Raw genomic sequence first — 17,362 nt, 5'->3', positions numbered from 1 at the left:
CCAGCAAAATATGAACAGGACTAGGGATACAAAAAAAGTGATATTTAGTGAAAGTTTAACTGTATTCCAAATAGTTCTTGACGTTTTTGTTAATGTTCAGAGTGGAATTCTCCACCTGTAGTGTGTTCAACTTCTCCCAACTCCCATTCAGCTGCAGCTGCGACTGCTGCGTTAACAACACATTTGCAAGCAGTGTTGCCAGATTCCTGCAAGAGAAACAAGCATTAAGCAACCATGAAAACATGCCCAAAATAAGCAGTGTTGCCAGATTCCTGCAAGAGAAACAAGCATTAAGCAACCAGTTACATGAAAACATGCCCAAAATAGGCTGCATGATCACACACACACACACACACACACACACACACACACACACACACACACACACACACACACACACACACACACACACACACACACACACACACACACACACACACACACACACACACACACACAGGGGGTCCCCAGGCCCCAGCAAGTTAATATCAGGACTGGTTAATACAGCATCAACATCAGTTGAACCACTTTAACCATGTGTAGTCTACATTGGCTATTATAGAAACTATCCGATCTACAAGTTCACAACATAATGATAATATTCATATTTGGAATACAGTCAAGTCATATTTTAAACAACACAAATCTTGTATAAAATATGTTCAGATGGGGGTTTCAAAACATTTAAATGTCTGAAAATAAACAAATATGAACCCACCATATTATTAGCAGATATAATGTGTAAGCACTAAGCAGTGACAAAAACAAATCAAAACATTTACAAGGCACTGAAGATAGTGCTGTCAATGGAATCTATGAAGCCATGACATAATTCCCTGGGGTCCCTGCTTCGTCTCACTCTCAGCTGGGTCCTTGGCCTGGAAAAAAACATTGACGACCCCTGGAATAGAAGGGAAGAATCAAGGGGCCTAGTAGCAGTGGTGTAAAGTAACTAAGCACATAATATTCAAGTACCGTACTTACCTTAAGTACAATTTTGAGGTATTTGTACTTTTCTTGGCACCACTGCATCTCAGAGGCTAATATAGGCCAAGCCGCAAACAGTTGACTTTTGGTGCATGCAATTGCAATGGTGATTGCAATTGCATGCACCAAAATAGCCTATAAGCACCGTCTTGAAATCACAGACATGTCCAGTTGCAGAAGAAAAAGTTGGAAATCGTACCATTTTTGTTGTTAATTTGATTTCATGCTTACTCAGCTTATTCCGACCTCACACTTAAGTCACTCTGGATATTGTCTGCTAAAAATGCCTAAATGGAATGTTGTGTGCATATGTTGAGAGAGATATGTCTCTTTTTTAAGATTTATTTTTGGGCTTTCATGCCTTTATTGACAGGACAGTGGACTGACAGGAAATGGGGAGTGACACGCTGCAAAGGTCGCCAGGACCGGGATTTGAACCAGGCTGGCATTGCAGGCTGGCATTGCAGCTTATGGTGCCTGGACCACCACGTCGGTGGCCCGGGCCATGTGGAGTGTCATACATGCACACACAGGTCTGAGGTCTCTTTCAGATACAGCCTCGTACAGTACATTTGACCCTATGTGCCTTTACCTTTCACTTTCATGTACCGTATCTCTGACTGTCAACTGTGTGTAGCGATGTCTGACCTCACAGCGTTTACTTCCTCTTGCGACGAAATCTCAAAGCGAATTTGCAGCAGCAAAAACCTTACATTTCGAATCATTATTGACTGTGGCAGTACATAAGTGACAGAAGGAATTAACAAAATAGACTTAAGCGGCAGACAGTGAATGTGTATGAGGGAGGCAGACAGTAGAGACGATGTACAAAGTTAATCGCATGCCCTGCTACTTTCATGGCTGTATGTAGAAATGTAATAATGCTATATACGTGTATGCATTCTGCATACTTCACTATTGTTATAGGGCATGCCCCCAGCTGGCAGAGAGTTACGCTCTACTGATCACACCTTTCTAGTTTAAATTAATTTTCATTCTTCAATTATCAAATTATTTCTCACGTGAATTTCTAAAGTGAGCTGAAACAATTACATCTATTACTATTCGTGGGGGCCGGTGGGGTTGAGAAAAGTTTTTGGAGGGACTCAATCACCTAACCTGCAAAGAGTTATACTGTAGATGAGTATAGTTGAGCTCTACAACAATGCTGGAGAAATTAAGAAAAGGCTGCTCCTCTTGCATTGGAGAGTTTTGATTGTGGTTTGGACAGAAAAACAACCCCCGATTCTGCATAGCTGATTGTTTTTGCTGAAGTCAGTTCTTGGCAGTAAAATCGGCATTGTTTTCAGACCCCTGTAATCTTCTCCCCAACTCAGCACAAGCACCATACTGCAGATCAAAAACACTACCGTCCCATCAGGGCTTTAGGCTACAAGTACATGACAGCGCTTAACAATCCACAGGAAATACTGTATGTCATATAGCATCTTAGGCATAAAATTCAAAGCCTACTACTGTACAGTATGTGTCATTTCGATAAATACAGTGTAAATAACAACATTTAAAAAAAATCTTGTAGTGCAATGCCAACTTAGCCACTTTCATCTTGGCGTCGCTATTTTGGGCATGGCATTATAGGCGACAATTTTCAAAACTGTTCAACTGTTTACTAGCTTGAGCTTGTAAATTGGCTATTTTCAAAAGTTTGTATATAGGGCTGTATATGTGGTTAACTTATTTAGGACTCCATAAAATCCACAGCAAAATGAACCCTTTCAGAATGGGGATGTCCCAACTTTCTAAACATAGCCCAGAGCAGCGACAAGTTTTCCTATATTATATTCTCTGCAAACATTTATGAAGCAAAGGCCATCAGAAAAGCCCACATCAATTTATGACGAGGCAATCTTGGCTAGAGGAACAGTAAACATTTAGATTGTATAGCTCCACCCACACAATGCATTTTAGGCCACATGTGGGAAGTTGGCCCCCTGTGTGTGTGTGTGTGTGTGTGTGTGTGTGTGTGTGTGTGTGTGTGTGTGTGTGTGTGTGTGTGTGTGTGTGTGTGTGTGTGTGTGTGTGTGTGTGTGTGTGCTCGTGTGTGCTGTTTTATATGCTGTGGTTTTAGCCTGTCTCTGTGACTGTCTAGCTGACCATCACTTAAGCAATGTTTGCGCCTAAATTGTGGATAATGACTTATTTATGACAGACCCCTCTTTGGGGTTGTTTGTTTGGTTATTTTTGTGTCATAATTCAAGAATAGATGGTGTGGGAGAAGAATACTACTACGCACCACTTTTAACCAGAGAAACTGTGATGCTTTATACATAGCAGTTAGAACCCATGGGGAGGTCAGTGCCATACAGGAGCTTTATGACAGTATAGTTCTCAAGCTTTTTAGGGGCAAGAACACCCAAATTGATATATATTTAGCAGCGGACCCCGACCTGAAAATGTTTTGTGCCAGGGACCCCCGGAAGAGAAGATTTGTTTAAAAAATTATAATAAATTATTTTTTTCATAAGATTTTGAAAATAGCAGTTGTACAAGCTTGCAGTGTGGCACTTAGTAGATTGGTTATTTTTGGTAAAAAGGTTCGGGTTAGAGGGGAAAAAGAGCAGACCAAGTGTAGAGCCAAAGGTCAAGTTTACAAAGTATTGAGGATTTAAGTGGTTGTGTCTGAAAAATACACACCTAAACATGAATCCAACATACGGTGATGATAGTGCTGTCAATAGTCTATGAAGCTATCCATGAAATCTATGAAAAGGTTTAATTTGCAACATCGTTTTATACAAGTGTAGTGAGGGGGCCCTGCTTAATCTCTCTCTCAGCTAAGGGGTCCTTGGGGTGAAAAAACCCTGGTGTAGAGTGAAAAAGCAGGGGCAGGTCCCCTGGGGGTCTCCAAATTGGGGTCCAGTGATCCTCAGGGGGTTCCTCAAGGGGTTTCCAAATGGGTTCCAAAAGAACCGTTACAGGTCTGTAACTCCAGACCTGGTCCAACTGGTTCCATTCGCACACTCTCAGAGTTGCGGGGCAACCTTGAAAAGAAAAGGTTTTGAGAACCACTACTATATTACTGTAGGGTTGAAGTGGTTAAAGGACATCTTTAAACTGCTAGGCCAGTCCATCTGCACGCCGTAATCCTGTCTGATCCAATGCCATCATCATCGATGAGGCCAACATGCAGTGTTTCATCCAATTTATCTCATTCTGTTTCATTTCATCATGACTCAATGTAAACAATATCAAGATGTCAACATTTCAGCAACGCAGAAACCCCAAAGAAAAAGCAGTGCTGCTGGTGGTGGCAATGCATGGGGAAGGACCTCTTTCTTTGTGTTCTCTTGAGCGCCGGAGTGACAGGTCTTGACCCACAGCCAAACACAGTGAGCTAAATGGCACTTAAAGTCAGCAGCATCTCGCCAAATTAGAAAACAAAACACAAGTGGGTGTTGCTGAAGCAGCAGATTGTGTGTGTGTGCGTGTGTGTGTGCACAGTGTGCGTCACTCCGTTTATAAGTGTGTGTGTGTGCTGTACAGTATGTGTATGTGTGTGTGTTTGTGTGTGTGCAGTGCACACGTGTGATTGTCGCATGGGGGGAATCAGAAGCAGATGTGTTGCGCATGGCTTCTCTCCCCCAATGGGAGCCTGACGAAGAGGCTCCCTGACAGTGCAGTGACACCCGAGAACGGGGGGGATTCTTATCCGACGATGAAGGCTGTTTAGCATTCATCATACACTTCCATAAATGTTTTCAAGTGGGTGGCGACGAGGCCCCCTCTTTGTCGGAGGGGGGAGACACCCCACAGTTTTACAGTCCTGGAGAAAGAGGGAAGGAAAAAAAAGAAAGAAAGATAGAAGAAGAAGAAATAAAGGAACAAATGGGAAAAATGGGAAGAGATGCTTCTCTCATCAACTTCTTCATCCTCACTCTATATCTCTCACACACACACGCACGCACACACGCACGCACACATGCATGCGCTCATGCACGCACGCACGCACGCACGCACACACGCACGCACGCACGCACACACGCACAGAAGTATCTGCCTTTCCCTTTCATTTCCCACAGTTTGAATTCACATGCGCTTTCATGTGTGTTGAAAGGCATCGGCTGGCTGCAGTACACACGGCATTAAGGAACACTTATCGGAGGCGAGCTGCACAGCTTTGATACAGATGTGAGACGGAGAGCGCCCTAAGATTTAGGGTGATAATTTGCAGGAGCGTTCTGTTGTTTCACATGTAAGTCTTTAGGGGATGAGGTTGGTGATTTGTCCATCAGGCTGCGGCCTTATGAGGGCTTTGCTAATGAGCAGAAGGCACACTGAGTGGTCTGGTGGGACGTGTGGAGGTGAGTGTACTATTAAGTGAGGTGTATACACTTGTAACCCCAACATCTATATGGGTGTCATATGCCATTTGGCAAACACTCCAATTCAAAGTGTCTTAATGTACCCAGAGTGTATACAAGAGTAAGCCCAGTGGGAATCGAACTACCTAACTACACAGAGAATTGAACCATGGCCTGCTCCAAGCCTCCAACCGTTGAGCTACAAAGGCCTACAGTATGTTACATTGTCTATTGCAGTGGTTCTCAACCTTTTCAGGCCGCGACCCACAACATAATCGTACCGGTATTTGAACTGGGGACCCCTCCACCCTGACGAGCACTAAGAGTTGAGGCATTACATTTTGTAAAAAACGGTTTTATTGTGAAAGTAGCAGATCTACATGCACACAACGCCTCTAATATTTGACAATTTGGCCAATGTTTAACTTATCATTTCAGAGGTATTAAAAAGTCCTTCAATTGTCACTTTAGAAATGTGCTATACACTTTTTGTTTTGTTGGTTTTGTTTACTGTTGAGTGAGAAAACAATGTTGCACATTAAGTTAATCATCTGGGGAACCCCCAAAATAATTTGGGGACTCCTCTGGGGGTCCCGACCCACAGGTTGAGAACCACTGGTCTATTGTACTGTAATAATCAAGATTATAGGTGAAAAAGTACATATATTTGTGTCTATAAAAGTGGTACTCCATTAGCCTGGCTCCAGCCCACAGACCCCCGCCCACTATCTGAGTGGACGGGAGTATACTAGTCTGAAACCTTTCATTTGCATATCCACGTAATGTAATGTAACGTAACTATTGAGGATGATGCAAAAATGTGATTTAGACATGGAAGATTATGAGTAAAGATGGTGTTTTTGTTTTGAGTGACAGACTGCCTGACACTATAACCCTGTCCTTTGCGTAGGAGCATAGGAGATTAGAAACAAACGCTTGAAATTATTTGCATTTGCTATTCGCCCTGCGTCTGATAACCTCTCTCGCCAACACTGGCGTGAGTGAAGTTTGACTGACATTTACGACATTACTTTCTTTCTTTCTTTCACCCCCCCCCCCCCCCCCCCACACACACACACACACACACACATACAAACATTATTCACACATAAAAACACAGCGATCCTTTCTAGCCTCAGCCTTAGAGACTCTAATACTGAAACATCCTTTTTCACCATCCAATGAGAGTTTGAGTAAAGTGAGTTCTTTGTTCCCCTCAATGAATGTGCTTTTAATTATGAGCCATTTAACTAAGACTTAGGGAGCCGTTTGAGTTCGTACCACGACACTGGTCTCTGAATAATCAATCTTTATAAACAGGCCTGGGGGGGATTTAAGGAGGAGCTGGGTGATTCAAGGAAGTCAATAAGACCATACCACATCCCCTTATAAATAGCCTATACTGAGAAAGCTCTCAAGCGTCAACAGAGAACCCATTTTGATGGGAATTATGTTTTGATGACACTTGTAGATTCAGGAGAAGAATGACTCCTCAGCACCAAGCTCCATGGGAAATCGAGCGAAGCCTCTTTCACACCTTCAGTCAAGATGGATTACTCTGGCACGAGCATATGCAAAAAAAATCTTAAGGGGGCGTCTTTTTAGTTGGCATTTACGTCTCGAACACACTTGGAAAAGCAATTCAGTCCAATTTTAACTCCACATGTTTATAACGTCATGCAGCGTATGTTGATATCTGCTGTGTGGCTCTGCAAAACCAGCAACCTCAATCATGTGCGGTTGTGCACGGTGGTGTGGCAGTTTGCTGTTGTGGCGGGCACCACTGCAAACAGCAGTACCTCGCCGCTGGCTGAAAATAGAGCTCATACTGTATGCACGTGAAGGGACTGGAATAACACTGCCTTTATTTTCGCAAAGTAGAATGAATGTGTCCACAAAGCTGTAACATGCAATATGTTCACACGTAGGAATTATGCCGCAATTAATCCTGGAAGCCGTCATGCTGCTGCTCTGCCTTCTCTACTGGCAAACTTTAACGTCCAGCAGCCAATCTGGCTGGCTTCCAAAAACAGCAGAGAACCTCCCTGCCTATCCTTAAAAAAAGAATCAGGAAGACATATTCATGTCAGTCCTCATGAGTGTCTTACATCCCTAGTAAAGCCACAGAACAATGTGCCCTTTGAGTACACACATGCTTCAAGCTCCTTCTCACCTATAGGTGTGCATATGTGTGTATTTCCCTTTCTCCATAAATTCTCCATCCCCTGACATGTTGCCCCTCCAGTGTATTGGATCTACCAGGGCCAGAGCGGGGTAGAGCACACTGTGAGCTTATTTATCTCCTTTCTTATTTACACAAAAGTACTCCTCCCTCCACCATTGCCAACCACCACGACCGGAGACCCATATGCATCCACCCGCCTCGGTCTCATTATCATTCTGAGGGTTATTATTATCTCTGCATCAGTGTGTGTGTGGGGGGGTTGCTCTCTGTGGGACATTGACAGTCTCTCAAGAAGTGAGACCCTTATACTGTAGTAATTTACCCAGCTTCTTGGCTGCCATGCTTCTCCCGGTTCACAACTCCAAGACTCACTATGTCTTTCTTTCTTTCTCTTTCTACTTCCCTCTCTCATTCTACTTGACTTTCTCTATCTTTCTCTCCTTCGCTTAAACTTTAAGCGAAGCCTCTGTATGTCATCCCGATGACAGAGAAGATAAGCGTGCTGCACACTGGATATCACTGAGCTATGACCGAAAAGAAAAAGAAGAAATAGGTTTCTGCTCCATAACCCAGATGTAAATAATTGTTGAAAGCAATATAGAAGTCTGCATTGCTCAGAGTCCACTGGATGTTGTGTTTGGCCGAGAGCTCGGCAGTCTCAGGTTCACCCTGGGTCCTCAATTTGCCTTTGCAATGTTCCTCTCAATTCAAACACGGTTTTATTTAAAAACTGCTCTGAGTCTGAACAATCTCTTTCTGAGTATAGAATCCCTTACCACCCACACTATCGGGAACGGGATGTTATCTGAGCCCATTACTATTCTAGGGAATCGTTATTTTAAGATATCCCCGACAGTACCGAAATGAAGCTGCTCTCCCGAAATGTGGAAAAACTGCTGAAGTAAGCACTTCTTTAAATAAATACCTTTTTTTATTCTGTTATTGGCTTTTTACAGGTACAAAGCATACAGCATGTTACAGTTTTATCAAAAGTGGAAAATACTGATGTTACATATGTAACAAATGTAAAAAATAAGTCTTCAATCTTACTTTCCCCGAAAGTAAGAACATACATTTCAGCATATGAAAATATCCATAAAAACACAGCTTAAGTAATTTAAGTTAATAAACGGTACAAAAAAAGTAGAAACCAAAAATAAATGTCAAAATAATGGACAAAGACACTGACAACAAATGATCATCCATGATTTCTCAGTTTCTTTTTTTCTCCTTTTTTTTTACACACAAGTTCATCCTTTTTTCTTTTTTCCTTTCTTTTCTTTTTTGTTGGATCCATACGTTATCTTTGTGTGAAATCTTGGCTGGTCAGAAAATGCAAGCACGGTTTTGTGACAAAGACAAACTATCCCCCAAAATGACTCCCCAAGCGAACGTAGGCCAAAAATAAAAGTAAGAAAAAAGAAAAAAACAAAAGCATGTCCTCCCTCATACTCAAATCCTCAAATGTCTGTAAGGCAGGAGACTTGATTAATCCTCACTGGAGCATTTAGCCAGTCTTTTTGTGAGAAAAAACACCCGGGCAGAAAGAGGAAAGAGGAAAAAAAGGGGGGAGAGAGAAAGACGTAGAGAGAGAGAGATATAGGCAAATGGAGAATCAGAGAGAGGAAAGCGAGAGAGAGAGAGAGAGAGAGAGAGAGAGAGAGAGTGATAAACAAAGGGTGGAGAGAGGTGCTCCAGAAAAAAGAAAGGGGAAAATAGAGCCAGGGATTAAATATCAAGCTAGAATCATAACATTGGCGGGGCCTCCATTACCGTGCAAGTAAAATGGTGCATTCATTTTCACACCGAAGGCTGTGTCCACGCACCTACAGGTGCAGGTAGATCAAACACATATGCTTCCTTTTAAGTAGGCTATATGAGAAGTACAAACCGTGGTTTTGCTATTGCTGTATTGGAATTCTCTTCCTGTGAGTACCGGTATTTCAATGTTATCACTGATCTTATCTTTCAGCTGTGAACGTGACAGAAGTTTTTTGTAAAGGAGGGGCCAATAATTGGTAATAAGGAACAGACATGTTTGATTAAGAAAAAATGAATGGAGCGTTGCAATGTAGACACTAAATTGAATTCAGACCAGTATTTTTTGTTTTTTGTTCAGTGTCTCAAAGTGGACTCACTGTAATGAGGCGTCAGAGATGAATGCATGATTGTACAGTACTAACAGCTGAGGTGAGATCTGAAACAGACAGGTAAACTATTCCAAGGAGGCTAACTACAAACACAATCACTTTAACAGGATTTTCTGCCTTACTGCATTGAAAGTCGTCTTACAATATTTAATAAAGAAACAAACGAGTAGTCCCAATGTTATCTGAAATGTACAGTCTTCCATTTTTCACCATATTGTACAGCATTGTAAATAAATAGTCTCATACATATTGCTCGGCTTCTCCTTCGTTCAGAATGGTCACCGAGCCGTCCCCACTGTTCATTTCAATGTCTTTCGCTGCCGCGTTCTCTGGGAGCAAGGCAAGGTCCTTGAACACATCCACGTAATGTCCAAATCCGGGACCCCAGCTCAACAGGTTGTCCCAGTTGAAGCCCCCGGCCTGTGGGCCCAGTTTGTGGGGCAGGGTGTGGTGCTGCTCACCAGCCATGCTCTGGGCCGCGCCAGGCCCCCCTTCAGCCCTGCGACTCGAGTAGCGCCTCTGCCGCAGCCGCCCTCCGTAGTCCTCGTCATCAGCATCGGACTCATTGACCTGCGACAGTTTGGGCACACGAGACCCATAGGACGCAGGCGGCTTCTCCCGGTCGTACTCCATTTCGGAGCACGTGAAGGAGTCGTGGGAGTCGCTCTCAGATGACGACTCTGGCGCGGGGATGCCGTCGGCCGGGTTGCGCACCCGTGACAGCGGCCTGCGGCAGTCCTCCTCGGAGCTGGAGCGCCCGTGGTCGGCGCTGCAGATGCTGGGGTTGCGCGGACGCGGCGTGTTGAGCCGCTCCACCTCCTCGATGGACAGTCCCACTGGTGGCCCCGTCTCCAGTGGTATCTGCTCGATTGGCTGCTTGAGCCGGCTACCCGGCCGCGAGCTGTGCCCGTGGCCCATCGCCATTGTTTGCGGGCTCTTACTGCGGCGGCCCAGCCGTGTGGCATAGTTAAACATGGGCGCTGGCGGCTGGCAGACCTCACCGTGCAGGTCCAGTGGGCTGCCGTCGCGGCGGGCCAAATTCATCTCTCGAGTCGGCGTGTTGCGGTAGAACGAGGACGGTTTATTAAATGGGGCCGGGCTGTGCCTGGAGAGGGGGTTGGGAGTGGGGCAGGCAGAATGCGCGTGGCTGAGAGGGGTGGACCTCAGTGCTTGCGTGTACTGAGGCTGGTAGGTGTAGCTTGTGGCCCCCAGTGGCAAAGGGGACTGGCGTGCAAAGCCCAGGGGGCTGTGTCTCTGAATGGAGAACTTGGGCGTGTGACTGCGGAACTGCTTGTAGTGCTGGATGATGTCCGCATCCGAGGGAGCGATGCTACTCGCGTTGTCAATGTCATAGTGCTCAATGTCTGGCTCTGGACCGCTGCACGGGGCACAGGGGGCACTGGGGACGGTCTCATTGTTGTGGGGAATGTCCGTTTCGTCATAGATCAGGTACGGGTTCTCGCGCTCAATGATGTCAGGTTTGGGGTTCCCTTCTGGCTGTTTCCGCACCGTCATGTCATCTCCGTACGGCGGGATGTTGTCTGGGTCGTCAAAGGCCACATTCTCGCTACCCTTCTTCTTCTTTTTCTTTTTCTTCTCCTTGGGCTTCTTCTCCTTGGACTCCTTTGGCACTTTGGTCTTGTTGCGATCTCTGCAATAGTTGCACAAGATCAGGCCCAGCACCACCATGGCAAGGATCGTGGCACAGCTGCCCACAATAGCAGGCACAGCCCAGATGGGGAGAACCATCTCTTCTGCCACGGGGCTGGCGCTACACACAAACCCTCCATTGTTGGCCGTCTTGCAGACATTGCCCGGGGGGCACTGCACGCCAAGGCATGCCACCAGTGTTTCACAGGTCTTGCCTGTGTAGAACTCCGAGCAGGTGCAAGTGAAGCCCGAGCGCGGTTCGGGTACGCAGCTCCCGCCGTTCTGACAAGGACTGGACGCACAGTCCCCTGGTGGCACACATTGGTAGGTGTACCACTGGTTCACACACATCAGGCCATCCCAGCAAGGGCTGCTCTCGCACAGGTTAGGGCCCCGGCAGCCAATCTTGACAGCAGAGCTGGTCTTAGACAGCGTCACAAGGCGGTGCTCCCCGTAAAACGGCATGTTCTCCCCGTTGTATTTCACATAGGCCAGGCAGCCGTCGAAACCTGCAGATGACATATACATTTGATATTTTAGTCATTTGTATGGTGCTTTTAACCAATATGATTTTCTAGTACAAGCTCCAAAGCCACATTGACAAGACAATAATGTGTGCACTAAATTATTTTATTATTATTACATTTATTTTATTTTGATACAACAGTTAAACAAAACAGTAGAAAGATGTTTGAACTTTGAATAAATCAAGACAATGGTCTATTAGAGTGAATAAAGCAGAAAACTGTGGGACAAAGGAGTTTAATTCGCAGGCGAGGGAGAAATAAACATGAATTTGTCTGGAACTAAAACTGACAATTGACTGTCCATAAATATAGCGCTCTTCCTGTACAACAGGAACTGAGAGCTGTATTCAGTCAGATTTAGAAAGAACAAGGTTTAGTCCGATAATTGATTCAAGCCTCGGACAAAGAACAAGTGAAATTTACATGTGGAGAACACCTTCTCAACAAATCACATTTTAAAACGGGGTGGATAAATCACTGGCAAATTTGAGAGAAAGAAATATGATTATTTTCTAGAAGAAAATCATTGTCTTTTTGCTGCCAGGGAATCCATCGTCAGAGCTATTATGGCTTCAAGATGCACACATCTGGGATGGATGAATGTTTGAATGTGACTAATTCAATCTTTTTTGCTTTGTGTATTGCCTAACAAAGCTGCCTCACTGATGTAAATAGATTTTTTTATTGAATTTATCCCTGTACAGATTAAATCCAGTTGTTTCTTTTCATTAGCTCTTGTGCAGGGAACGCGCAACAGAGCACATTGACTGTGGACTAAGAGGTAGGCTAATGCAGGTCTTGGCCCAGGTGTGACCATCAATATAAAAGAACGAGGCAATTATTGTTCGAAGAGAGGCAGCTTGCCACAGACCTGCGTGCTCAGAATCTATTCATGGTTAAATCCATTTAGAACGGGTACACAATTTGTGTATCATTATTTTATGCTTTAACTATTGAAAAATAGCAGATATACAAGCTCACAGCGTGGCACCGAGTGCCGCGCTGCAAGCTTGTAGATCTGCTATTTTTGAAAAATCGTGAAAATTTGAATTTTGACCCGATTCTATAAGTGTCTTTTGAATCCTTCTAAGATTTTTTGAAAACCCTATGTTTCTATGTCAGCAATCTGGCCAGCCATCGTCAAAGAAAAGATCCTTTTCACTTAACTGGAGCTCAGTTAGTCTGTTCTTTAGAAACTACTATGTCAGTGGTTCTCAAACCTTTTCATGTGAAGGACCCCCAAACTGATATTTATTTGGCCAAGGACCCGCATCTCAAAATATCTAGTTCCAGGGACCCCCCCAGAAGCAAAATTTGAGTTACAAACGTTCGCTCTAAAAAATACATATATTCAAAGATTTGCACACATTTTCACGACTTTTTTTCAAAAATAGCAGATCTACATGCGCCGCGCTGTGAGCTTGTATATCTGCTATTTTTCAACAGTTAAAGCAGTCAATAATTCTAGGCCTAAATGGGTTAAATCCATATATCCTGATCCTTGTGTGTAGAAGAGGACAACACATCATTCAAATGATTCATTTTTACCATATTAGTACAGAATATTGGGTTAGTTATATCCCCCTCCCCTGAACAAATCTAGAAATTTACAGTGTTGCGTTTCCTCCCACTGGAAGCCCTCGCCTTCACCCTGTCCAAACAGTTTTCAAGTCAAGGACATTTGATATGCGATTTAGGTCAAAACCCCGAGATGAGAGCCCGTGGAAATAGGATGAAAACACCAGAAACCATCAAGAGGGGGGGGAACTCCGAGATGAAGTCAAATCAAATTAGTATTAGTCGCGCAAGTCCATAAATAATACTTAGATAAAGCAACATTTACTCAACTACTGTAAATTCATGACAAGGTAAATCTCGCCAATGTCAAATAAAACCGTATTTCAGGCTGGGTCCACGGAGCGTTATTGGACTGCTACCAAATATGGTCAGCAGCTTGAGAGTCACATTGGGCTAGCAGAAAAAAAAGAGGATTCCAGACAGTGTATTCTTAAGGATGTGCACACACTCTTTTATATTGCGCGCGTGCACGCCCACACACGCACGTACGCACGCACATACACACACACACACACACACACACACACACACACACACACACACACACACACACACACACTAGGGATGGGACGATAATCATTGTTATCGTTTATCGTGATAAAAAACACTCACAATAATCGTATTGTGGAGATTTAAATTTATCGTAAATTATCCCCTGTCATGCGCTGAGATCATATCCAGTACCACTGAGATCATATCCAGTACCAGCTGCATATCCAGTACCATTTAAACACATAATTCATAAAATGGATCTACTAGCTCACAACGCGCCGCGACCCGTTGTGAGCTTGTAGATCTGCTATTTTTGACAAATCTTTCCCCCCAGGATAATGGATGTTGGGGATATTTTGGGTCACAATAATTGTGACATGACATTTTCATATCGTCCCATCCTTGACCTTAACACAGACACACACACACACACACACACACACACACACACACACACACACACACACACACACACACACACACACACACACACACACACACACACACACACACACACACACACACACACCTCTCTGCCGTCACTATCCCCACTGACAAACCCCTTCTGCCCACCTGCTGCGGTCTTCTGCTGTGCCGGCCCTGGTGGGATCCCTCCCAGGGAGAGGGTCAAGACGCCGAGGCCCCCAAAGTCCTGGGTGTCGTGCTGGATGACCCTGGGGTGGGCGCCGTCCACGTGGAGCGCCGTGGCCGAGCCGTTCCTGACCAGCCGGAGGGTGTGCCACAGACCGTCCGACACGGTCGTCTCGCCTACCGAGCGCTCCACCTTCCCCCCGACACCCGCATCAGAGATGTAGTGGATGTTACCGTTCTTCAGCTGCGGGTGGAGAGAGGGCACATGGCAGAGCATAAGGCAGTGTTTCTCAAACTTTCAATTTTCAAGGTCTCCCCTTAACCCTGCAAGACCCGAATTAATTTCTACTGGCCAATTTTTTTTAATTTTTTTTTTAAATCAGATGGTGTTGTAGGAGTCCTAATCACAGGAAAATGTAATTTTAAAAAAAATGTATAATGTTTTTGTAAGGTTTTATAGCCATAAATCATAAATCATGCTCTAATTTGCATTTTGGGGATATGTTTCACAATATTAACATATGCACGTGTTCTAGACATTCTAATGTTCACGAATATTACGGGCATTTTACTTATGTTTTAGTGAGGAATAGCTTCAGTTAAAAAGTGAGATGTTGTTCGTCCAGACACTGGAATTTCAACTTCTCTGGGAGGTGTGAATGTCAGTCTCTGTGGGGGGTATTTATATGCAAATATCGTGGCCAATGGCATTGTAATACCAAACAATAGGATTTAATGGTGATGTTAATGTGAAAAAAGAACAGGAAAACTAATTATAACATTTTTTTAAAAATGATTAAAAAAATGTTGCCAAAAAGCAACGCTGGGCCTTGCGGGGTTAACTCTATGCTGTGCCATGATCCTTGCCATAGGTGGTGCTGTATGGGTCAATGTTGACGTTTAACAATAATACATTTGATGGGGAACTGGTGGAACCCCCCTCAAGGTCGCCGGAACCCCATATCGAGAATCACTGCATTGGGACATACTAGTGTGCATTAAAATATGTCTGAATAGGTACACTGCGTTCAAAACCTGCTGAACTTCAACATGGTTTGAGGCATATAATCCCACTCTCAAAGGTGGATGCAATAAATCATGGTCTCACAGCTTGATGTGTACCTTGGTTGTAGCTGAAGGATAATCAGTAGGCTATAGCTAACAACAACAAAAGAGAGGAAAAAAACTAAAGCAAATACCCTTTAGTCCAAAAAACGACACGCTGTGTCTTTAAAACAAATTCATCAAGCTCACTTTGGCTTGGACGCTGCATTTGCGGCTTGCGCCGCGCATGGTAATCTCATATGTGGGTTTCCGACTTCAATGGAAAAGTCATCTCGCTCTCCTTCCTCACGATTGAAATGCCCCAGAAATCGGCAATGATAAGTAGCTTCCGGATGAATTGACGGAAAATGGAAAGTCGCCCACCCCTTCCTTTCCCCCCAAAGCCCACCGAGCATACCGTACCTGGAGAAACCATTTCTGGGTTTATCTATTATTGTTATTTATACCTCAACATACAGTATAGGCAGTATAGGCCTACTGCACATACTGTACATACTGTATAACCCCTGTCTGAATAGAACGTATCCCCATGATGCCTCCCATTTGTAGTAAAATGTTCTACACTTAAAGTGCTGTTACTCACAGAACATTCAATATTCTTCTTCTAATCTACAGTATAGCTAGCCATGGTAGCTGTAGTAGAGAGGCATGGGCTGAAATTTCTAAAAGGGCCTTTTGGTGAAAATATTGAAAATAGCCGACCTCCAAGCTCACAACGCGTTGTGAGCTTGGAGGTCGGCTATTTCCAGTACTTGATACCACACTAAACTAAGCATAAAAAAGGCAATGTGGCGTACAGCATGGTTTTCTACACAGAGAGGGCAATTCTTTCAACATAAGATACTGCATTCAAGTTCAGGAGAGCTTGGACAAGGCAATTCTCTTGAATGCTGCCTTCAGGTATAGCATGGAAAGAGGGCATTTGCATTTCTTTCACCATAGTAAAAGCTCCTGGCCAATCACAGCGCATCCTGCAAAGCTTGCACAATGGGACCCTGGGTGTACAACAAACTTTGTTGTTTGTGCCAAAATGTTTTAGGGTCTTGACATTTTTGGGGGGAAAGGACATTTTTGGGGCACTGCTCAAAAACACACTATACTAATAATGTGACACATTATGTCAGTATGTGAGAGAACTCTAAGTGTGTGTGTGTGTGTGTGTCTGTGTGTGTGTGTGTGTGTGTGTGTGTGTGTGTGTGTGTGTGTGTGTGTGTGTGTGTGTGTGTGTGTGTGTGTGTGTGTGTGTGTGTGTGTATGTGTATGTACATTCGCTCACTAACCTTCACGGTGGTGTAGTTGCTGGTCTCCTGCACGTGCAGCAGGGTGCCGGTCTTGCTGCGCGTCCTGAACTTGACCTCCAGGCTCCTGGGGCCTGCAGGGCCGGGCGTGGCGCCCTGGAGGGTCTGCCGCAGCAGCGCGTCCCGCTTGGGGCCCTGCCTCAGGGAGTAGTCCAGGCGCCCGGTGCCGTCCAGGGACAGGGCCGTGTCCGCGGTCATGTCTGTTGGACCACGAGAGAGAGGGGAGGACGTGTCAGGAATTTGTGCTAAAAGTCGAAAAACAGACGACCAGACTGAAGTAGACGCTCGCACAGTTGCATGTTCAAGTACATTAAAACAGATGATGATGTAGGACAACAAGAAAGACGAGAGGACCCTTTGTGTTAAGGCTCAGACAGTCGAGCAAATTGTGTTTTGTAGTCTGACGCAGACGGATGATCCACAGGGGATTACAGCAGCGATTTGTTCTTCTACTCCAGCGCTGGCTGACGGTCAGCTTTGGTCGGTTTTCCACCCACATCCCTTTTTTTCTACGACC

General features: G+C 44.6%; 1 protein-coding gene across 1 annotated transcript in view; it reads right to left on the bottom strand.

The window, feature by feature from the left end:
- Positions 1-9,258: 9,258 nt before the first annotated feature.
- fat4 (FAT atypical cadherin 4) overlaps positions 9,259-17,362 on the bottom strand; it is a gene marked incomplete at its 5' end in the record, with an annotated part of 157,505 nt that continues 149,401 nt past the window's right edge. The window contains 3 exons of the mRNA XM_080745854.1: positions 9,259-11,803; positions 14,465-14,726; positions 16,828-17,045. Of these exons, the coding sequence (XP_080601980.1) occupies positions 9,885-11,803; positions 14,465-14,726; positions 16,828-17,045 (2,399 nt within the window). The 3' untranslated portion in view covers positions 9,259-9,884. The remainder of the gene's footprint in view (positions 11,804-14,464; positions 14,727-16,827; positions 17,046-17,362) is intronic.

Source organism: Nannobrachium achirus (assembly GCF_963921795.1).
Source record: "Nannobrachium achirus genome assembly, chromosome: 17".
Taxonomy (NCBI): domain Eukaryota; kingdom Metazoa; phylum Chordata; class Actinopteri; order Myctophiformes; family Myctophidae; genus Nannobrachium; species Nannobrachium achirus.
Note: the sequence above shows the minus strand (reverse complement) of the source record. Positions and strands in the feature narration are given on the sequence as shown.